At 39.4% G+C, this 24842-nt stretch overlaps 1 protein-coding gene across 7 annotated transcripts in view; it reads right to left on the reverse strand.

Moving 5' to 3' along the window:
- Positions 1-18957: 18957 nt before the first annotated feature.
- Positions 18958-24842, reverse strand: part of rgs3a (regulator of G protein signaling 3a) — an 83175-nt gene continuing 77290 nt past the window's right edge. For 6 of the 7 annotated variants that reach the window (XM_061293321.1, XM_061293320.1, XM_061293319.1 and 3 more), the window contains 4 exons: positions 23275-23376; positions 22006-22067; positions 20771-20937; positions 18958-20697 (listed from right to left, as the gene is read on the reverse strand). In XM_061293321.1, the coding sequence (XP_061149305.1) occupies positions 20497-20697; positions 20771-20937; positions 22006-22067; positions 23275-23376 (532 nt within the window). In that variant the 3' untranslated portion in view covers positions 18958-20496. Of the gene's footprint in view, positions 20698-20770; positions 20938-22005; positions 22068-23274; positions 23377-23522; positions 23853-24842 lie in introns of those variants that run through there. The other variant, XM_061293327.1, reaches the window with a different exon arrangement.

Genomic DNA, 24842 nt, shown 5'->3' on the forward strand with positions numbered 1-24842 from the left:
AAAAAAAGCCAAAACATGATCTAGTGCAATTAACTGCAATTACTGAATGCATGGTAAATTTGCAATAAATTGTGCACAGTTCGCTCCCTGTTTGATGAAATTTGTTTTTACTCTTTTTTTTAAATCCCCATTTAGCGTCCTCTTGTTGCATTAATTTGATGCAACCAGCAGAGAGCAGCAACACACTTATGAATAATAATTGCTTGTGTGTGTTGTGGGTGAGCATATAATAAACACTACCTCCTGTTTATTTGGGAAAACAGTCCAATAATGAGGATGGGAACATCTGGTCAAACCATTTAAGTCACTTAATCAATGAATAAATGTAAACATTTTTAGAAGAAGAAAAAAATCACATACACAAAATTTCACCTATGGTACTTATGCATTTGATCAGTCACAATAGTGGACCAAAAAAAAAAAAAAATACAGATACTGGAGCGTGGGGATACTCCGGCACACGAGGAGTAGTTTGGTGAATCTTTGTCTTGCTAAGGGACAGACTAGAGAGTCTGGGGTTTTAAGATAGTCATAAACCAGGATATTTTTGTGTTGGGGGCAGTGGGGGTACCGGAGCCGATCCCAGCTGACATTGGGCGAAAGGCAGACTCCACCCGGTTCTGGTCACCAGCCAGTTGCAGGGCAGCCAGTCACCTCCTACATTTTATTTGATATCCCAAAATATATTTATAGATTATTTTCTCAGCCCAATTTAGCCCTGGGAGAGAGAAAATTCCAGAGCCATCCCTGGAAAGGAATACACAAGACCTGACCTTGCTAAGATATTTTTTCTCTCTGAAAATAAAAGATCTTTACAGAGCTTTGTCCTTTTTTTTCGTGGTTAATCCTAGAAAAACAATCCTAGAATGTGATGTTATTCTGAATAAGCAGCTCCAAGGTTATCAAAAACTCAAAATTGAAGCTGAATAACATTCTGCTAGACTTATTATTTGAATGGTCAATTAACAAGGACATACCTTAGCAACAAAAGACACCAGCATTATGTGCTTTCTAAAAGGAATTTCATACAAGGAATTTTACAGGACAAAATTAATAAGGTTTTAAAAATCATTTCCCCACTGACAATGGTGTATGCTACTTCAGGTCCTCTCCAACTGACGCCAATGAATGTCACTGAGCCTATTTATGGACAAACCTGTAGTTGTGTTACCTATGTCAACTTTGCTTCGGAAAAAAGAGAAGTGACTCATTACTAATAATATGTATAAACTGACGAAAGCTATTTTTTTAGTTACAGAATTTAGTCTGCCTTTAAAAATAGATCATTACAATACTGGCATTTCCAAAGTTAATTATTGTGAGTTAATTATAGTTTGATGTCCACAATTGATTTATGATACAATGGCCTGCGGATAGTATGCATGTTCTTGTCACTCAACATTAGACGGTAGAAACAATGTAAATAAAAACAACCATTGTGTTGTGTGTGGTTCAACTTTCATGAAAGATACTGTGTAAATTACTCAATGCCTTGTTAAAGCGAGCCATGTAGATAACATTCAACAATGTGAGAACGCAAACACTACAATTGTATCTTACAAACTATTGTTTATCATATGCACAAAATAAACCTGAGCCCTAAACACGTGATGTAATTTCCAGTCAAAAGCAATGTGTTGTTGTTGTTTTTTTTAGGTATTATGTTAATGAATAATAACTGAGAGGCACACCAGCCCTAACAATTTGACTCATTTCCAAACTGTGCAACGTCAGGGCCCTGAGCAAAGAGACACAGTTCTGTTCTGGACAAGCAGGGCACATTCAGGACAGTTTCTTATCAAAGTCTGGTGCTTGGTATCAGTAAGGTACAATTTGTAGCTACTGTGTTCAGTTCTGACTTTCTATTCTTAGAATTTTTTCCCTCTCCCCTGCTGTCAGTCATTCTTTGGTCATTTGAGCCAGAGGTGACTCATCTCGAGAACAACCTCCCTTTTCTCACCTCCCTAAAGGATATAAATAGAGTGTTAACCTTTCTAGAGAAACACATGCAAAAGCTCTGTTCACACAGATGTGATCTTATTAGAAACTGGCACATAATACGTTCAATGACGATTTTGACTTGCTATATGAGTCTCCTCTGTAATTCAATTGGGACTGAATGCTCACGAGTCCATTCAATAATAGGTTCAGATAGTCTGACAATAACTACACTGTCATCTGTAAGAACAAAGCCAGGAAACTAGTCTGATCACAAGCATCCCAAGTATGAGGGAAAAGCAAAAAAGATCCTTGCCAGAATCTGCAGATGGTCAAGTGAGACAGAAATTTGATCTCAGATGGTTTCATATCCTGTTGATGATGACTCCAACCCGACAGCTCACGAGTCTGTCTTTGCATGGGTAAAACTGCTGTATGCAAAATGAATATATTGGGCACGCAAGTCCCCTTTCAAAAAAAAAAATTATGGAACACGCACACACACAATAATCATAATAGTGGTAAAAATAGTCCATGTACCGTATTTTCCGCACTATAAGGCGCACCTAAAAACCTCCAATTTTCTCAAAAGCCAACAGTGCGCCTTATAATCCGATGCGCCTTGTATATGGACGAATATTGAGCCACTACAGCAGGCGTATCCAAATATATGGACTTATATATGGACAAAGTTTTAAAATGGGCCATTCATTGAAGGTGTGCCCTATATATGGACAAAGTTTTAAAATGAGCCATTCATTGAACGTGCGCCAAACAACCTTTCTTCCAAGTTCTACGGTCATCTCACTTGGATCAGGAACGAAAATTCCTAAGCAAATTCATCCTCCGGTTAAGAGTTGCAAATATGTCTTGGCAGCTGTTTTACAGAATAAATCGTAATTTATTTAACAAAATCTTTTGTCAGACAGATGAGCAGGTTTCTAACCCAGGGAAGAAATGTTTGGCCCAAATGCTTGTAAGCACAATATGTCACAGATGACATCTAACAGAAGGGAAATACCGGTTGTGAATGATTTAGGTTCCTCTTTCCTTCAACACATATCCGGTCACATCTCTTAAAGACTCTCAGAGAAATTCAAATGGAAGAATACTATTTTGAGGAATTTCTCATTGGAAATCGGATGTTCGGTACCAATTCATTTGATTTTGTAAAAGTTACTTTCAGCGTTTACCTCAAAGCAACAAATCTTCATTATAAAAAAATGAAAACTCACTTCTTGGCCTCATCTGAAATGAATGTAATTTGTAGCGGTGAGTCAAATGGCGTCTTGAATCATAAATAAGCAAATAAATAAATAAAGCCGTTTTGTAACATTAGGGACCTGGGACAAAAGGAATCCCTGGCATCAATAATCGGACTAATGACTAAGAAGAGGCTTCTCAAGGTGTTTGTAACTTTCAGTTAGTTACCCATTAGTCGTGCACTCATTTGAGACAGCAGCTCTTAATGAATAAAAGGCTCAGATACACGTGTGTTTGCTTGACCCATACTTTGGCCTCGTATAAATGAACAGTCTATAATAAGCAGCTCATTAAGCAGGTGGCTGTATGATAAAAGAGGTGAGCGCATCTCAAGGACAAAGTCTGCCAATGATGTAATGCTCGCTAACGTCTCTCCAATTGTCCCCTGAAGGCTTCATGGTCTAATTTATGTTTTATAAACCTGTAAAATGCTGTAGTTATTATTCTTTTGTGTAAAGCCAACTGGTTGACGCAGATGGCCGCCGAGCATCTGGTCCAGTTTTTCATTCTGAGTCAGGGACTTTTCTCATTATGGTAAGTTTTTCTTTTCTTTCCATTCAATGATCACTCTTTTAGGAACACATCCATAGGAAATGTTAAAAAAATCTGAAGATACCCCAGCCACCCCATTATAGACTTAATTGGGAAAACATTGTATGCAATTTTGAGCGTTTTGTTTAACTTTAAGGAATGCTGGGAAATGACGTAATTGACCTTATTTGGAGATTTATCGGCAATCAGGATGCATCCATTTAGCATGCCATCCATTTAGTAGTCCTTAAACTGTTGAACTATGAGCATAGAAAATGTGAAATGTTTTTTTGGGGGGGAGGACAGCTGATTTCATCAGCTTTTATTTTTATCCTCGTTTTCCATTGTTCAATAGGAGTCGACTGACAGATGTTGTTTAGTTTGCATTATGTAAAACTCGGGCCAAAGTCTTTCCATACCGGCCTTTGGTTTCGCTTGACTTTAAAATGGTCTTATGACTTTTGCATGATTGTCTCATCATCTGACCGGCTATTTTCAGCCTTTACTCCCTGTTTACGTATTACATTCTCCTGCAGTCTTTGTTCCTCCTCCCGCCTCACTTGTGAATGAAAATGGCCCCGGCTGTGAACTCTGAGGCTTTCACACCATCACTGTTACTCAACACTGCAGCATTTATTACTCCCAGCAATGTCCTACTTTATCGGCACGTATAGTACGTGCAGTCGCTCACCAACCATAACAACCATAACGTATCATAACAATCGCTTCTTTCTAATTGTACAAAACGCTTGCAACGCAGGCCATCTTGCAAATAAAAGTGTCCGACTATTGCCTTCCGCCTTTTTACCTGGAAGACGTCCACTGAGTGTAATCCCTGGCCAAAAACAAATATTTGCAGTAAATATGCGACACAAACACCACAAAGGACACAGGGTCACATTATTACATCACAAAGTTCTAATAAACAACACTGAGGAATGCATTCCAGTCTAAAACTATCAAGTATAATCTAAATTTACCCCAGGAATCTGAGCAAATGTGGAAACTTGCGTATGCAAACCTTGTGACACCGCGACTGACACGATTGCTTTGCAATTGTGGTTATGCTTCCTTTTTCCAACGGCTCAGCCCCATTTACGTCACAGCGCGGAACAGAAAAGATCTACTCATGCACATGCTCTAATTGTCGGCGAATTATGCAACTGACCTACAGGTAAATCGGGCTTGGTGGAAAGGGGGAAATAGGCTGCTCATTACTAGGACGGTATCCTGTCTGTAAAATCTTCTCCCTATTCCCATGAAAGGAGCAATGAATGACTTGTCAGCATCATTGCTACCTTGTTGATAGAAAGGAGGATCAGGGCCGCACTGAAAACAATAACATAATATCATATTCTATATATAAATGTTATATTATTGATGTAATGAAAAATAATAGGATTATGTCATAAGGATAAAGTGATGTCAGGAAAAATCTGACCATTAGTAAAAATATTTTACATTATTTTACGAGAATTTTTTATTATATATATATATATATATATATATATATATATATATATATATATATATATATATATATATTATAATGCCCAAAAAAATCACAATAACATTTGCTCCCCTTTCATCAATACTGCCTTGTACATTAATATGTGCGATACTCCAAACCAAAATCAAATAATTCTCTGGATTATTGTGATGTTAGTCATCCCTTTGTTTTGATACAGTCAACTAAAAATAGCCATCAAATAACCTTAATGGACCACTATTCACTCCCCAGTGACGCTGGCAGGTTATGAATGCAGTGTAATAATAATTCTTTGCTGACACTGCCTGCTTTCAGGATTACCCTAAATCAAACGTGAGCGCTAATCTGGGATCGAGCACCTTTTATCTAATTTATGGGTAACAATGTGATTGAGGAGTCACCTAAATGTGTCCACAGGCTTCCGGTTAAGTTTAACAGGTTACAGGAACAAGTAAACAGATCAGTTTATATGTAAATACTCCTGTTCTAATATATGACTAAAATATTTTGCTGGACAGGGCTACCAGTAAAATTCTGTATTTTTAACAGTATCAACTTTTAAAGAGCATTCTTTTTAAAACTAACCAAATTTGTCAACATGAAGGCGTTTTCAATTAGAATTACTAATAGGGGGATGCAATCTGTTCTCCCCAAGGAAGTCTCCTCCTTAGTGGATGATGCATATTCATCCATGAAAAATGCAAAATGACATCATAGTTAAATGCACTCATTTTCATTTTGGTGTCAGGATGTGATGCACTTTATGATCTCGCTGCCGCCAGCAATGTTTTTGCGTCTCTTTCAACACTCCGGTTACTATTCACTGCAAGGTCATTCACAAAGAGGATGTAAACAGATTATTGAAATAAGTGAAGTGTAAAAACTGTTGCATTTTCAAACTCTGACGCAAACTCATATACAAACATATAGTATGTGAGTGATGTGTTACACATCGTTTACGCCCCCGTTTAGTATTCTGATTTCACAATAAATCACAAGCAGGATGATGCAATAAGCGAGTGAAAGATAAGCCACTTCCTGATGATGCCAAAGGCAGCTTCTTATGACTCCCAGCCCTCAAAGCACAAATTTACACGGTTACGTGGCGTCAAGCTTATCACTGATTCGGAGTAAAATACAAAAGGGGCATGTATAGTTGTTGCCAGTACAAAAATAACAATGCTTTTGATTTCACGGAAGGCCTAAAAGGTGGAAATCAGAATAATTCCAGAAGAATTTGACTTGTCAGGGATTATATTGATCTCCTTTTCTTTGGTACCCTAGAAAAACAGAGAGTTTGGACATGAAGTCTGCGTCTCTTCTATTCTAATCCAATAATTGTTTTTTGACCCTTTAAGAATATTGTTCCTCAAGGTAGTGCTCAGCAAGGCAGAAGGGAATCAAAATAAATTGCTCATGTCATATCACTTTTGTTCATCCTATCAGACGACATCAGTCACAGGAGACTTTAACAGACGCGGTAAGGTTGGCTTAAATGAGGTTGACACTTAGATTTACTATTACCGTAATCTTCGACTATATACTGTACCGTATTTTCATTCATTCATTTTCTTCAATGAATGGCCCATTTTAAAACTTTGTCCAAACATAAGGCGCACTGGATTATAAAGCGCATGGAATAAATAACTCCACGTTCCTCAAACGTTAATGCAATCACAATATAGTAACACTCGAAATAGTGAAAACAATAACAATATATCAATAACTCAACGTTGCTCAAATGTTAATAGCACGCAAGACACAAAATAAACACGTAAAGCGTACTTTAATAAATTAGTCCTTATCCACGAATCCATATTGGTCCATATATAAGGCGCACCGGATTATAAAGGCGCACTGTCGGCTTTTGAGAAAATTTGAGGTTTTCAGGTGTGCCTTATAGTGCGGAAAATACGGTATTTACACTGGGTCTTCAGTTTTCAACTGTCTCGACAAATGACATTTTCAAAGTTAGGAATGGTGCGCAATGACCAAATTTGCTGAGTGGCACAAGAATATGTAGACAAGCAGCATAAGACGGCACTCTCAATTGGACTAGAAGTGATTTCATACACATACTTCTTAGTATGTTCCATTCTGCCACCTTAATTTACTTGTCAAGACACTGACGTGTTTTCTTTGGCTCCTGTTTTCTAATGATGAAAAAAAAAAGGTGACGGGGGAGTTTCCCCCAACCTTGTCCAAAGAGATCGAAACCCGGTTGCTAGGATACTAATGGAAAGTCATGGGCAAAAACGAATGGCAGGAGTGAATCACTGACCAAGGGGGAAACTCTGTGAAGTCAAGAAATACCAAAATTAGAAAGGGGAAATGATACCAAATCTCAAACGAGAGACGGTGGAAAATAGTTTCCTGTCTATAATAAGCCTGAATCTCTTTCAGATGAGCCCAATCATATTGATTGTTGCAGCACAATGAAATGTTTGAACGATAAAAAAAACAAAAAGACCTCATTATGCAGCATTGAGAATATTTCTGCTATTAGAAAAAAATAGCAAATTCCTCCTCGTCATCAGCAGTTCAGATAAATGACTTTTAAAACGATTTGCCTATCTCTTCTCGAGCTTGACTGAACACTTTCTGTTCTCCTGCAGGTACATGCTGACATTAAGCAGTGTGATATTAGGTAAGACAATTATGGGTGGGGGCCGGATGTTTGCCCCTGTTAGGTTGAGCACTATAAGGTGAATCTGCACTCTGCTCTTGACATTTGCACTGAAAAGGAGAGCCTGTTTGTGCCCCTGGGTGTCCCGCTCTCAGAAAAATGGAATAGTACTTACCAGCGCATCCAATTTGCCAAAAGAATGATGACGACAATCGCTTTTTCCTCTCGTGCAATAGCAGGATAATTACGGAACATAACACCAGGACATCAAAATACTGGAAATGGCAGGGATCTCATGTAGACTGTTCTTGAGAATGTTTATTTGACAATGATCTTGAAAAAAAAAATTACCATCTTAGCTCTTTTATGATCAAACAACTAAATCACAAAAGACGTAAATCTCATCAGAGACTCTCTTTTTTTTCCATGATCACTTTTTAAATAACATAAAATTCTCCAGCTACAGGAAATGCATGGGACACAAAAACAAACTAATTTCAGGAACCTCCGAGTACTTCTTGCATCCATCTGCAAGTATTTGGATCTAGCTGACGTAACCAGCGAGAGAGTACAGTCTATCAATTTCCCGTAAAAAAAAAAAAAGCAGCAATCAAGGAAGGCCTCACAAGGGGAAAGTAACATAAACAACCATGAAGTATAGTAAAGCAATCTTTCCTGGGACTTTCAAGAAAGTTTTTGTGAATGAATTCCAGAACAGAACCCGAATTGAAAACAAATGTACGGTAAATATGCTAAAGCAAAGATGGGGCACAGATGGATTGCATGCCTGCTGCTCCCTTGTTATTGGAAGTCAGCGGAGGAAACTTAGCATGCACTCTTGTTCTGGATTAACAGGATTTTTCCACATTAGTTTTAAAAATAGTGTGCGTTTGAACCCGTGCAATCCAAATAATTGATGAATTAAATTTGGTCAGCGGAGTCATACATTTACTTTTTGGTACAAGCAAACATTGGAGCATAGGGACAGTAGACCATTTGTCTATTTGAGTACGTTGATCATATTTGTGTCTTTTTACGAATGATCTACAAAAAGAAACAAACATTGAAAGTTGCTGGTTGGGAACTGTTTCCACTCAATAATGCAACATTACTTTTGCGTGATGGTGCGCTCTGAAAATGTTCCACGACCGTAAACAACATAAGGAGCTGCTGCAGACACAGTGTACCTAAACAGACTCACCCGTGTCTATTCAGTCACTTAAATATGTTTTTAGAAGTTCTTCCTGTTGTTTGAAATGTTCTTCCTTTCTGTTCCTCCCACTGCCAAACAGCTGCTTTCAGTACCAGAAGATCCTGACCAAGATAAAATCCTGAACTCAAATAGGTATTTGTGACACCAAAAGTTGTTTACACATCGCCCATGTTCCGTTCGAGACATGGAAACAGCTTCAGATATTTCTCAAAAGGGAATCCTGACTTTTTTTTTTTTATGCATAACCTGCAGGTGAACTCTTTCTGCAAAACAAAGTCACACAGATAGCAAATCCCGAAATAACTTTGAATACAACATAGTTGGGAGAACATAAATGATAGCAAAACAATGAGAAATTCTCCAAAAGGGATGATGGCTCTGACAAACCAGGACCTATAATGACATTTGGACAGACGTGGGTGAGGGACAAGGAAAAGCAAGGAATTGATTGGATCGACAAAAGGTCTAGTGACCTGATAGGTCAAAGAGAAATGCAGAAAAAAAAAAGATGAGGGTAGAGTTAGGGCTAGAATTATGGATAAGGGTCAGGATGGGGTTAAGGCACTAAAACTGGTCAGACTAGATTTCAGTTCAGGTTAGTAGGGTTTGGGTCAGGGTTGGAGTTGGTGGCAGTCTGAGGAGAACCATGATTGACACCTGCACCTTCCCCAAATTTTTGGACTTGACAATTAAGTATCCCCCTGGACTGGCATAGTCATGCTTTGTAAAGGTAAAGCGAGGATTAGAGGATTAAAATACTCAGGTTTGACATTTTCTAATGAATGAAGTCAAATTTAACATTACTATTTTTTCTGATTTATAATTGGTGCCCAAAAATAAATCATTCTCCTCGTTTCTGCTAATCCACCCTCTTTCATTCAGATGTTCTACCTCATTATTCACACCCTCTTTTTTTCTTGCACACCCAACCACCTTCATTTCTTGGTCTATTTTTACATGACGTTGAAAATCCATTTCTGCCCCCGTAGCATATGAATGTACCATTAAGAAATTAGCAGTCACAGCTTTAGGCCCGACGCTATTGGTGAACAGCTGCTGTTGTGCCAGCTTCTGATCCTCCACAACCCGCATCCACCCACACGTTGTGAATGATATGACAAATGGCAACGACTCATTCATTTGTCAGACACTAACTATGCAAACTCAACAATTCCATTGAGTCTGTTTTTGAATACTTATAAAATGTAACTGACTTTTAACTATGAGGATTTTACACAGAATGAATCATTATCCAGGGTTTAAGATGGATTTATGTAGTTTTTACTTCTTTATTCTGGAGCCTCCTTCTTAAATTATATAATGGTGGCAAAGTACCAAGTGTGTATCATTCCACTCTGCAGTACTGGCGGTCTAATATGTGCATACTCCATCCTGCCTTTTTTCAGTAATGGCTTTTCAAAAGATACTTCAAGGAAAAACTTTTCTCGGAAGAGTAGGAGGTCTTTCATCTGACAAGATCATCTAGCCCCTTGTTAGAGAACATCAAGTTGTCCGAAAAGTACTGAAAAAGATGCCATGCATTCAAAAGTGGAGACAATTTTAATCCAGATGTTCATTACAGTGACGGTAAGGGGATTTTAGGTTGCTCTAAAATTGCAGCAAAACCTGAACATTCCTAACTTTTTTGTGAGTTGTGAAAACTGAACTGAGCCGCCCAGAGTGGTGTGTCATCGCATCTTGCCGTAATGGTGGACTGATGTCCTGATTCTCCCCAGTTCTTTGCCCCAACTTGAAAAAGGCCCTTGGTCTTGTAACCCAAACCAAACAATTCAAACAAATTAAACATTTCCTACCATTTGCGTATGACCAGGAACTGAGGAGTCTCTTCGAGTTTCTTTTCTTTGCTTTCTCTGTTTAAGTTTTCTTTCTTCCACTAAGAAGCTTTCCCTTCCTTGATCCCCAGCTTTTATACTGGTCTGCAGGGAATATGGCTGTCCCTGGCATCTGATAGGAAGTTTAGTTAATTGTGATCCGACTGTTTTTTCTCTGCCCCCTGCAGGGCTGAAGGAGAAGTAGTGGATATTTTGTTGGGTCATCTCTGCGTCTGTTAGTTGACGTGACAACAAATCCAATTAGTCGATTTAATCCACGTAGATGTAAATCACTCCCTCTTTTTTTTTGCCGCTTATGAACTTGCCCAGGCTGGAATGATTCACAATTCCAGAAGGAGGCCTTGACTAGCAAATGCATTACTCACCGCCATTCAGCACCATTTTAGTGATGGAAGATAAACTAAACACTGCAGAACTCGTTGGCCAATATTTTTCTCCGTTTTTTTGTGGATTCAGGGGTGAAACTTCTGTCAGCTGTATCTCATGCACATTTCTCTGCTCATTTCACAACTTTGAAACAATTATGTTTGATTTAGAGTTACAAAAATACCCTTGTCTAGATGCGTCTTTTTATTGCAGCTCTCCTTCTGTCAACATTTCTACCTGTCTTTTGACAAAACATATGACCCTTTTACTTCAAATACTACACAATAAGTACATTATACTGGGTAGTGGAATGATTTGTGACTGAATGGAAAACAAGAGAAAGGCCATGGCTGTCTGGTTAGACTTACAAATGTTGCGTAATGGTGAGGCTGTGACGGGGAAATGGAAAAAGAGGATCCGTCACAGAGCTGTGGCAAACACCTGCAGATGAAGCCCGGTACACCTAATCTGTCTATATCGATTTGGATCGCGTAAAGGCTGTAGAGTGGCGTGAGTATGCACGCTCTCCATAGGACAGACAATGATGAAACGCTTGCGTTCAGCCTCTAATTAATGTATCGTTCAAACATGAGGAGCTGAGGCAGAAAATCAATTGCTGCAACAATGTGTCAGGCACTGGTGGGCAGCCCTTTTCCTATCGAGGGCTGTTTTAGTCGATCCACCGAACCCTATACTATATTTATGAGAAAATAAGATGTGACAAGCAAACAAACGTGTCTAGTACATTCGACATTTAAAGCATTCTGTTATATTTTCTATATATATGTTTCTAAAACTGTCCCTCTGACGTTTTATTACACTCTCTTGGAACCACTGTTTTTTATTTTTCAAATGAATGAATGGCCTAAAGGAAGTCTCAACTTGTCAGAAAATTACACTACCCATGGGAAGTTTAAAAAAAAAAAAACAGCGATCAAACTTGAACAGGAAGTCAGACAGTTGGTTTAGATTTCAGGCATATTTCTGAGCTAGCTCAAGTAAGCAGATGGGCGACCATAAATTTCATGTGGGGGTAGCATGGCGTTAAACAATGATGATCATCTTGAGAGTTTGCGGTAAAAAGGGGGTTTTAAGGGCCCCTTCATTCCTAATTGCAGCTTTTATGTCTTTTTCAAATTGCCAGATCAAATGCTCTTGCGTGCCGCTTTTCTCTTTGAGACAATATGCCTAGAAATGTGTTTTTGTTAAATGGAATGTATGCTGTCACTTCATAAATATAATGCAATGCAATAAAATGCAGAAAAGTTTGCAAGCTTATTATGTTGGTCAAGGATTATAGTTCTTCTTTGTTGATCTTTTAATTTTTATGGTCATGTTCATACAAATAAATTTAAAATTACAAAATAATTCCGTTCGCATGCATTGAAATCCTTTCCATTAGAGCGTGTCCCCCAATTGAGCCTCTTTTTGGATTCCAAGCCTCAAACTCAACAAAATCCAGAGCAATGTGAAAGTAGATGCTGAATGAGTAATTTGACCTTATTAAGGTGAGGTGAAGGAAGTGTTTTTTTGGGGGGGCTGGATCAGGTGACATATGCTTTGTTTCCCTTTGCACCACAAAAGAAAGGGGATGTTCAGATGTACCTGTTTTGTGTGAGGCTAATCCAGCAGAAAAGTACAAACGTTTATCCACATCTGAAGGAAATCCTCATGTACTAAATGTACCCAACAAAAGAACCACCGGGAAGAAGGACAAGATGGCCGGTGTCAACTTATCCTGACAACTCCAAACATTTTTTCAAGGACAAAGCATTGGACGCCATGTGTTAAATACAACACTAAGGAGACTAGGAGAGATGAAACAATTTATCAAGCAGTAGTCCTCAATTCATAGTCTCTAGACATTCAGTTCAGGGAATTTTATAGCATGCAGTGTTCGATCCCACACTTGATTCAAATGATCAAGATTGTTATCCAGCTCCTGCAGACCTTGTAAATTATCCGACCATTTAAATCACGTGTGTCGCAACAGTGAGACATGCAGGACCGGAGTTGCCTAACCAAGGATTAAGGCTTGCCATGAATAATTTTAGCAAAGAGTAGCAGAATGGATGAAGACAACCTGAAGCACACCACAAGCAAACTGAGAACAGGAATAGTTGGCATGATTTGAACAGTAGTGAGTAATCAACTGAAAGAGCTGAACAAAAGAAACTGGCTGTAAGTGAAAAATCAAGAAAATCAATGTGAGTGCCAATCAGAGACAAAATCAACACAATGAGGTTTTCTGCATCGTTGATTTTATGTGCAACAAGTATGTGTTCTTGACAGTTACTAACATGACTGAACACGTCTACTGGCATCTTTCTTAAAACAAAAAACCCCCTCAGGATTCATACCTTCCTGGAAGTTTCATAATATTAGACGCCTACTGGAAAATAGGTTATTTGTAGATGAGGATGTGATCACTTAGTACCATGGCGTGAGCACTCATTGGAACGCAGACCCTTGCCAAGGCCACAACTAGTGTGTCCTTCAGGTGGTGTTAATGCCAGGAGCTGACTTTTAATAACAATATTATTTTTAATTCCTGGATTTGTAATTTAGATTTTCAGCAAGAGTGTCCAATAACTCCCTAAAGTTCCCTGGAAGTGGGCAAATCAAAACATTCTTCCGTGTGTTTTGTATTTGGTTGACTTTGACTTATTAGTTGGTGTGATTAAAACCAAATCCTCCAGATCTTCTCAATCTTTTTGGGAAGCTGTTGTGCATGACACTAAATGAAACCAGAATAATGAATGCAGGCCTCCGCCAAGGTCTATCAATCCAAGCTCTTACGGTTTCCGAGCTCCTCCATATGTGAGAGGAGTATTTTGGGACACACAAAATCCTGAATATGTAGACAAAGTTCAATTAAACATCTGTATCATGAAATATCTTCTGCATTACTGCAATTTTGGTGGGAAAAAAAAAAATCACTTGTGTATTGATGCCACTGCTTGGAAGATGACACGTTTGTCGTATTTTGCTTAACAACTACTAAGAGGCCATTCAGATGGAAAACAAGCTTTCAGTCATATGAAACGAACTGCAAGAAACTTTTTTTTCCCCAGGAACATGCTGAAAAAGACTTTTGTTAAACGAAAGTTGGGCTTGTAAAAGTATCCAATTTTTCTTGAAAGATGTCCCATATTCCAAGAAAAGCATTGACGCAGAGGCCAAACACAAATATTTTGTGTGCGTACGTTTCTCCCGGTTGTGCTCACTTTCCTTCTTAAACAGTTGCGCTTTCTTCTGCACTAGCAACTAACATCATAAGAATAACATCATTATCCGCCATGAAGCGGTCTATGAGTCAAACACAGTTGTAATGTACGTGGTAGGAGATCGTGCGTTGACATCAAGCGCTTGATTCATTTGTGCTTCTTCCCTTAAGATGACACATTACATCGCATGATCACACAAACCACTAACAACTCACTGATGGGAATCCAAGCACAAGACAGGAGAAATAATTAGCTAGTCAAGAAGAAAATCCACGTGGCATTAAGAAAGATTCAGAATATTTTTATGTTTGGGGAAGAAAAAAGCCTTGCTGGTTTACTGTATCATGTACATCAAAGATATGTAATTGTTTAGCTGGAATGTTTATTTTTAAATTATTCTCCCTTTTTTTTTTCTTAGAAAAATCTGAACTGGCTCTGTAGTGTAATTCTAAGACCAAAAGGAAATGAGAGATCTTGTAATAAAAATAAAGCACTTAAAGTTTGAGTGATAACTTGGAAGCAGATTTTTTTGGAAGGGAATAAGAAGTGTTGAACGTGATACTCCTAGTCAGATGAATTTCCTCTTCCTTGACAGTGAAGTTTCAAATATGGGGTACCACACTATACTGAAACTTCACAACTTGGGTTGGCATTTTTGGGTAAGCAAAATTGAATTTTTTTTTCAAGTTTGTACTTATCAAGAGAAATAACTTTTATATTTTTCACTACTCTGGTGCAATATAGTTTTCTTCGCAAAGGATTTACTTAAAATACTCAAAAACAACAAGTCATAGTACAAAAGCAATAAATTTAACCACAGGATTAGTCACCAAAATATTTTCTTTAGGATATTTAGGTCTACAAAAACCATCTGATGAAGTCAGTTGATTGCAATCCTATTTGCAAAGTGCATTATTGAAGCTCAGTACGGACGACATTCATCATTTAAAGTGTTTGGTTGGAAGGAAAACCGAGTCTGGCTTCTACCTCTTCTCCCTTTCGATGTCTGTGCTAAAAATAGATTGTGTGATTGTAAAAACAGGCCAAAATCCTCTTGTGGGCCATTTCTATGTCTCTGGGTTGAATGTCAAAACGCAACATGTTTTTATCTCGACTCTTACGACCCAGAGCCATGTCAAAGTCAAAAGCTCCCTTGACGCATGCCGACTTCCTTACAGAGCTCCGCGCCAGCAATGGAAACTAGCGGACAAATGTTTGCGCTGCTTTCCAAGACGAGTGTGCCAAGTTGAAAATATTTCACAATAAATCTGAGGCCAGTGTTGTTACGGCCCCCTCAGCTCAGTCAAGCTGGGATGAATTTTTCTCCAGTGTGCCTGACTGAGGAAATCTGGCAGCATTTCATCCACGACTTGACAAATGGATGCCTTTACAAGAGAGGCGAGAAAAATTAATCATTGTTATCTGAGGTACAGCCTCATTGAAGTTGAGATTTACGAATTCTCAAGAGACGTACGTTGCTTAGAAATTTTGCACACTCAACTGATTTGGGAAGGGTGCGTAATCTTCTCATTTAAAATTGCATATTCATATTCTTCTGAAATACTTGGCAAAGAAGAGCTAAGATTGTTTATTTTATTCTTCTCCAGAAAAATGACTCAAAACAAACAACACAATCACCCCCAAAATGCAAATAGTCTTACTGTGGTTATACAGCACAACAGACAATTTGAAATAATACAATCTGTAGGCTACATATCATATTTAATATGATTGCATAGTCTCACAGGAATGAGTCTCAGGTGCCTTTCATGCATGATGCTGCAGTGGGATGAGATGGCTCGCCTTCAATTTTGAAAAAAAGAAATTAGCTGGGCAGCACGGTGGTGCACTGGCTAACACGTCTGCCTCATAGTTCAGAGGTATGGAGTTCAACTCTGGCCTAATTGGAAACATGTCTCCTTCCCAGATAACTAATGCTGTGCTATCAAACTTTTTCTCCTGCTAATGAGGGCTGAACATATTGAGAATTTCATTGCTGCTCTATTCTGTCACCAGTGCGTTTGTATTGTTTGGCCTCGATTTCTTTCTCTCTCTCTCTCTTGTGACATATTACGCAAGTTCTGAATCTTTTAATGATAATAATAAAAAAAGCATCACCTCTTTGAGTGTATTTACTGCGAGGTTCCTGTCAAGGTTGTTGCGAATAGAAAGCAACAGGAACCCACACACACACACACACACACACAAAAAGGAGGATTTCCTCGCAGTGTAAACACAATAAAATATTACGCAACATTGAAAAGCTGCAAATAAAGATACTAAAAGTCAAAGTCATGACATAGACCAATAACTGTTATAAGATAAGAAACAGCAGAGGAACCCCAATGCGGCCATATTTGGGTAAAAGACGAAGAGAAAAAGGAAAAACTCATGACAGCTGAATTTCCAAAACACTGGCAGATACGGCGCTAGTGTTTGCACAGACAACAGCAGGAAGGAAATGTGGACAAAGGGGATTCTGGAAGAGAACAGGAACTTCCCTCACTCATAAGTGTGACAATTTAAAGAAAAATAAAATAATAGAGAGAGGGTGAAAGAACACGAGCCAAAAAGAAACTGTGTCAAAACAGATGGCAGCTGCTAAAGGAGATTAAGAGCAGCACCGCCACTTCAGACTGATCAACCCCCTCATTTTAAGACAAACACACAAACACGTGCAATGGCAGCACACAGCTCCTACTGTTTCCGCTAATCCCACCCTGACAACACCCAAAGCCTTCTTGTGTCTCGACCAATCGCCCAAATCGTACAAAAACAATAAGGAAGACATACAGTCGTTCTCAAACTTGCAAACCCTGGCGCCTGCACAATTAATTATCCCAAGTCAAATAAGGGAATTTTGGTGTTTAACTTTTCTATTTTGTGAATAAAATCCTATTCGATGTCGATCATATCACAACATTTATAATTCCGATTTTGTATGTTCTCCCCGGGCCCACGTGGGTTTTCTCCCACATTCCAAAAACATGCTTGGTAGGCCGATTGAAGACTCCAAATTGTCCCTAGGTGTGAGTGCGAGTGCGAATGGTTGTTTGTCTCTCGGCTGGCAACCGGTTCAGGGTGTCCCCCGCCTACTGCCCGATGATGGCTGGGATAGGCTCCAGCACTCCCGCGACCTCCGTGGGGACTAAGCGGTTCAGAAAATGGATGGATGGATAATTAAAACATCATAATAGACAAAACAGACCAAAATGTATTAATTTTCTCTGTAAAACAGTCATCAGTGATTCTTTGTATTTTTTATTGTATTCAGTAAATAATTTTATTGTATTATAAAGCCTGACCAGGTTAGCATGTTATCTTAATCTACACATCTTCTGTTCATCACATAGGCAAATTCCCAGTTTTAAATGTAACAAAGAGCAATGGTGAGGAACACAAAACAGCAGCCCAGTATATAAATAACATTTCTCACTTGATCAATCCTTTTTTAGATTAATGATTGTTAGAAGCAAACAATCAAGTCAAACTGTCATATAGTCTAAAAGCCTGCTAATTATAATTCATAAAGTTGGCTCACAGTATTATTGCCAGAGCCTAATTGTTTCTTAGTTCCAACTTCCTCCTGGCAGGTAGCTGCTAACTTTCTGGTGTGATTTAAACAACAAAACTCACCTGAGGATCCCACTAGAATATCCAAATTGAAGGACTGCCATTCCTTCCATATTTGGTGTTGTAGTACCAGGAAGGGGAAGTCAATTTCCCAGCATGCCGAGAAGCACATTAATTATTTCCCAGCATGCCGACAAGTATTTTTATTAGAGGTTGTCTTGTATTGTTGTGGCAGTAATTAAATGTCAATCATAATGTTAGATATATCTATATAATAATTGTGTTTTCTTATTCATCCTGTTAAGTCGTAACTCGTTTGCCACAGTTTTCACACTTAATGCCCTTGATGCCACAATAGTGGCCGGAAAAGAATTGTTTTAATAAAATGATATACACTATTTTGATGGTCACTTTCGTGTAGAAAAAAAAACATGAGAAATCTGCAGTCAGTCACTGTAAAAAAAAAAAAAAAAGAGTAAAATTTACTTAAAAATAACCAGTACAGTTTTTCCGTTCAGAAAATTAAAAGTTTTGGAGTTTATTGAAAAACAAATGCTAATGAAGGAATAGAGGGCAATTGCATGACCTCCGGGTTAAGAAACGGCTGATGTTCAGGGTTCAATCGTCATCACTTGTGTGTCTGTTTGTTTTTTCATAAACTATAGTAACATTTACGCAAAATATCTCCTTGTAAAATTTGCTTAGAATTTATGAGTGGAAAAACATTTTTTTTCCAAGTCAATTTCACTCACCGTTTTTTTATAGCGTATGCTAACTCGTGTCATTGCTCCGATGTTTGACCCATCTTGTCGTTTGTGATGTTAGCGGACATCATTGTAAAAACAAATTAAAAAAAAGTAGTGCAAGGACAACACATGTTGACTTGTTCAGCTGATCATTTTATTTTATCATTAGCATTGACACCAGATGCAATCTACTGTTTTCACTTGATATCACAGAAGATGCATTTTGACTTGTAAAGTGTGAAAATGATCGAATGCATTCAGAAAACTTCTTACAAGCAGTGTTATTCGTTATTCGACTGGAATAGAGAGAGAGTGGAAAAAAGGGCTGCCCGTTCTTGCTCGTCATCTATTTTGTTATTCGTCAACATTAAATGTCATCTTATAGTTTGAGTCTCTTATATTTATTTACATAAATACAGCTGAATCCCACCTTCACAGCCAGTGGCAACCTCCTGTCTATGTCATTTTTTTGCTTCTTTTATCACATAGTTTTTTTTCAAGAATTATATGTACAACCATAAAGTTCCCGGCGGCCCGCTGCCAGGGGGCAAACACACAGTTAAAATCATAACTTGCTTTAAATTCATGAAACAACTTACAGGTTTGTAGAGAGTTTTCACTGTTAAGTAAAACTTAGCGCTCTAATTTTCCTCTCCTAACATATAAGGTTAATCGAGAGCTAAAGCCACTTGTCCCCCCCCCCCACCAAAATAAAAGAACAAACTCATAATAATAACAACAATAATAATAATAACAATAATAATAATAAAACATGAAAAATAAAAATATTGCACTTAAATTCAGGACAGCATTGGACCTGTTTGGTGGATAAGAGGAAAGCTCTGAGCCGAGTGCTTTTGTAGGTGTCCAGCCGGTTACCTTTTGACTCTAAATAAATAGGCAAAGTGACATTTTTCCAAGTTATTTTGTTGTGTATTGCTCAGTATAAGTATGGGAGGAGTGCAAGTTGATAAAGCCTGGAAACAAAAACATCAGTCAGAGAAATTGAAACCATGTCCTGAGAGAGATGCTTCTTTGTTTATCAGCTACGATTATGTGTTTGAAGGGAAATGGCATTGAGCTTCTCCTCTCTGTCCTTTTGTTCTTGCTGTCAATACGACTTTTCAAGTCTTAAATAAGTCCACCCATGTGCATTCTTTGTCCATATTTCTCACAGTCATTGAGACGGGTCGTAGATGATCCAAAAACAGAGCTTCAATTCTCTTCAAGACGTTGCGGAAAAGAAGAAGGGGCGATTTTGTCGTACCAACAGTTCGCAAGTGGTTTCACCATGGACGTTGTTGAAGAAACAAAAGGACTACAATACAAGAAATAAAAAGTGACAAACAGTACCGGACTGTCTTCGTGTCTGCAGGTTGTTGTTGTTTTTCAAAAACTCCGCCCTAAATTCTTCTTTCTTAAAAAGACAGTGATCTGACAAGCACTGAGCTTAGGCCCTCAATTAGGTTTTTTTTCTATGTCAAACAGTCCATCCATTTGATGAGTAAACTACATTATTTTGCAGTGCCGTTAGCATTCCTGCAACCACCCCAAAACAAACAAGACATTATAGCAAACAGGATGATAGACAAAACGTAAAAAAAAAAAAGGCATGACAGAAGAAACTTGGCATCCCAATCACGCTCTCCTCTGGGGAGAATCGTTTTCCTCTTATGACGAAGAGGACGTTGAAGTGGAGCTGGCCTTTTTTTGGTTGATCAAGTCCAAGTAGAGTTCTGAACGCAGGAAACGGGGGTATGAGTCTTTCTCCATCAGCCCGTATATCCGCCTTTGCGCCAGCTCAAAGCAGGAGCGAGTCACATTTTGCAAGTTGTCCTTCGTGTGATCCCGCGTGTACGAGTCCAAGTTCACCTAAATCAGAAGAAAGGGGACGTTAATGGAAAGAAAATCAAAAATCAAAGTGGATACTTGCTTCAATTCTCACCTCTTTACAAGACTGGATAGCGATGTATTCTGCAAAGATCTTCTTTGCTTTGGAAGCCATCTTGGACTGCGACTTAATCTTCTTGTACTCCTCGCACGCCAGCCAAAATTCCAGATTTTCCTCGCTGAACTCAGTACGTAAGAACGCTCTGAAAGCTGCCAGACCATCTGAAGGGGAGCAGTGAGAGAAAGGGAAAGAGTAACGATTATGATGAGGTGGAAGATAAACAAATGGAAGGTTGACTTGGACTCCATGACAACGGCTCCTTGGACTTGAAGAGCCCAAAAATAGATCTACTGGTTTGAGTCATGTGGTTGGAATAATGACACCTCGAAGGAAACAAAGAAAGCAATCTTCCAAACTACAGACCTAATACTTGAATGGTATTATTATCTGCACTCAAAGTGAAACCTCAAAACCTGCACAGAATTCCACGTTGTTAGGAAATAGTCACACATCTTCTAGCCTCAAAAGGTGAGGCACTAAAATTGTTGATTGTTTTTGTCGGCGGAATCCCGAACCTTAAAAGCTGCACACCTTTTACCGGGTCTTGCAGAATGGCACTAGTCATTCTGGATTTTGCAAATTTTATGAAATAAACCATCTTAAGTAAGAACCTTAAAGCTGGAAAGTCTTCAACATGGGAACATTGGGCCTGATTCTTGAGTATTTGCACTAAAAACAGGTTTTCGTCTACCTTGTCCCCGGCAATTACCTCGTACAAAGACAGGGGTGTTCTACACCAACGAGACTGCAGCCTATACAGCTGGTGGACTTTTCAGCCCCGAGTTAATGATTTGAGGAAGACCGCATCTCCGAGGGAGAATGGCAGGAAGCCGAATCTGCCCACACCTCCCCGCCTGCACCTTTCCGTTCCCATGGCTCAAGCAGTGGTCTTGATAAGCAAGATCCAAGGCAGGCTGGGGTCTTACCTCACTCCGCGGAAGAGAGGAATTTACATGCGGAATGAGGAACAGATGTAGCGATGGATTTACGTCAGCTACTCTGCCTTGATGAATACTGAACGAGGTGGTGGTCGGGGAATACTTCTAAGAGTCATCTTGGGTTTCTCTGCGTTGCAACTGGGATTAACTTGCTGGCCAAAGACTATGTTTCATGTGTTTGTGTTGATGATGCATGCTTCAAATTTGCCCCAAAGAGTGCACTCTTTGTCCTCTCACTGGACCCAACCACATGCATGAAGAGTTCAAGAGAAATGAATTAAAGTCACTCACATTTGTGTGCCAGCAGCTTGTCAAGCGAGTCCCCCCACTTGAGTGCATCCTCCGGGGTGGGCCTGCAGATAAAAGCAGAGCGGTTCTTGAGTAACCCCATCTCTGCCAGATTCCTCATGGTGTGACCCATTCGCCAGAAACTCTGTGCCACACGATTGAGCCAAAATGCTGCTTCCTCCCTTCCCAGTAACTTGAGTCTGTGTCTTAATGCTCTCACTTGCTGGTTTCTGGATTGTGAGTAGCGAGAGCAACGAGAGCCATGAGTCTGTCAGTTTGACTCCGCCAAGGGGAGGCTTTTATAATCCTAATGAATGGAAGTCGAGGAGGCGGGATAGGAGGGGCTTCCAATAGCCAATGGGGCAATGTTTTGGTAAAGCGGTCTCCTCCCTCGAGAGAATCTGTCTGCAACCTCCACTACAGGGACACTGCCTTTCATGCTCTCTTCACTGCATAAGGAGGCATGTACAGTACTGCAGCTCATCTTTCAACTCAACAGACACTCTGTCTCTATAATGCCGAAATATTTGCTATTTGTGTTGGCAACATATTGCTTTAACTTAAATGTTCCGGCTAAATTAATGGCTTTATAAAATTGACAGACATTTTGGAACATTTACAACAGATATGCAAACAATCCAAATGTACCTGGTTTGAGACTTTTCAACAGTCAATAGATGATAATGTGTTATTATTAAAGTAAATGAATTTTGGAAAATCACCCTGTTAGTGTCCCAATTTGGAATCGGGCTCAAAGCTATGAAATTACTTTCTATAATTGAAATTAATATTAACATATTTTATAATGTTTTCTTTTGTCTTTTTTATTTTAATTTACCTAATTTGTACATTCATTTTATTGTCAGTCACAGTCAGGTTATTAAGACTGTGACGAAGAGGGTCCGAGATTCGATTATTGTAGTTTGTTTACTCCATACACGCTATAAATACAGTCAATGGAATCTTAATCATCTCACGAGAGGATTGCAAGTTGGCAATTGAACGTGAACCACCACCCTCACCTCAACTCTGTCCCAAAAGTCCTTACAGAAGAAGCAGAATTGTGTGAATACAAATTTTGCATAATGCGTGTAACAATGAGTTAAGTTATATTAAATAATGCCAAATAATGGCACAAAGCAGGAAGTGCCTCCCATTCAGCTCCACACACATTTGCCTTTCCGAGACGGCCGTCAAGTCATTGAGAGTCAATTCTAGACCCGGAAAGGTGGCTCACACGCCCACACACATGGTCAGGAAGTGGCCACTTACTTGACTGACTTCATGGTTTTGTCCAACTTTCCGGCTGGGTTGCTTCCCGGAGATTCGTTCCTCCGCCGCAGGAAAGCCAAGCGGTTCTTCATATCTTTGGCCCTGTTTGGAGAAGAGAAAAATAATCAGAAGAGTCCCCAAAACATGAGTCTGAGTACCAATCCAGTGTCCAGCGTCGTATTTCCAGTCCATGCAAAATATAAACTACATACAGCAAGAAAAGATGAAGGAAATAAAGGCAGGCGTACATATTAAGTCTTCAGGCAGTTGCGCAGGAATGATAAGACAGGATATTCCGAAAAGGCGTGTTGTCACTTGCTGTTAGTCTCTCATGTCAGTCATATAGCTAACAAAAAAAACTTCTCTCCTGTAGATGTGCCCCTGACAGGTTCCTCGGCAGGGACTGAGCCAACGTGACGGAGGAGGAGGAGGGAGACTCAATCCTCACTCCTCTGGTTTGATCCCGCCATTCTTCTGTGTGCCCAGAGGGGATGCTGAAAGGGAGCTGACCTACAGGGCCAAAGCCTCGGCGACCCCCCAAATTCATCCGCTGCATCTCACAAATTCTCCTGACTGCCCACCATGACTGCTTCAACTTTTCCCCACTCTTTTACGCATACACAGAGCGAGAGAGAGAGAGACAGAGAGAAAGAGAGAGAGAAAGAGAGTCGGGCTCATCACAAGGTATAATTCTCCCAGAGGCCGCCGCCGGAAATGTGCACATTCTCCTAATCCCACGGTGCATGTCCTGGCTTTTCCCGACCTGAAGCACATGCGCTGTAATTGGGATGTAACCTCACTCAACACCCATTTCCTGAGTCCCTGCTTTTGATTTCCACTGTGAGTTGGCAGGCCTGCTAATGGTGCAGCGTGGACGCCAACTGTCCTTCTACCAGCGACCGACCTGAACCCTGATTCATCCCCCAAGGGGTAAAAGGGTTGGGGATGGGAGACAAAATTAAAGAACCAGATTCTCACCAAAATGTTCGGAATTCAAAAATTCACATCCATGCAGTTTTTTAAGGTTTCACAAACAGACATCAACAAAACAATGTAGACATACAAATATTAGAAAATATGAAATTGTTTTAAACTAATTCTAATCTTGGCCATAAATATAAAATAATTAAATGAAAACATCAATATGGCGGAAACTGGGTATGCCATAACTTTCTATTTAATTCTGAGGCAAAAACAACTGAAGCTTCAACCTTCCCGGGAAAACGATTCACAATCAATTCCCTCTCCTACTGTATACCTCCTAATCCAAAGAAATACCCCAATGTCGATGCAGTGGCACACCGGCGCGCACTGCGATGACTCATCGTCTGATTAAAAAGACTCTCATGGTGCTGCATGAATCAGCCTTAAAGCAGATGTGAAATGCAGGCTTGGGCTTTTTCTCTCTTGTGGAAACAACGGGGCACTCTGATGTGAACAATTCACACTTGTCGTCAGCCTGATGCATAGACTGTTACCCCGACAAGAAAACCTCTTACTGTTAAACTCATAATACACAAGCAGGTTTATTTTGGGGGGTTGGGGGTATGCTGAAATTCTCTCTCACT

The sequence above is a fragment of the Syngnathus typhle genome, linkage group LG12 (assembly GCF_033458585.1).
Source record: "Syngnathus typhle isolate RoL2023-S1 ecotype Sweden linkage group LG12, RoL_Styp_1.0, whole genome shotgun sequence".
Classification (NCBI taxonomy): domain Eukaryota; kingdom Metazoa; phylum Chordata; class Actinopteri; order Syngnathiformes; family Syngnathidae; genus Syngnathus; species Syngnathus typhle.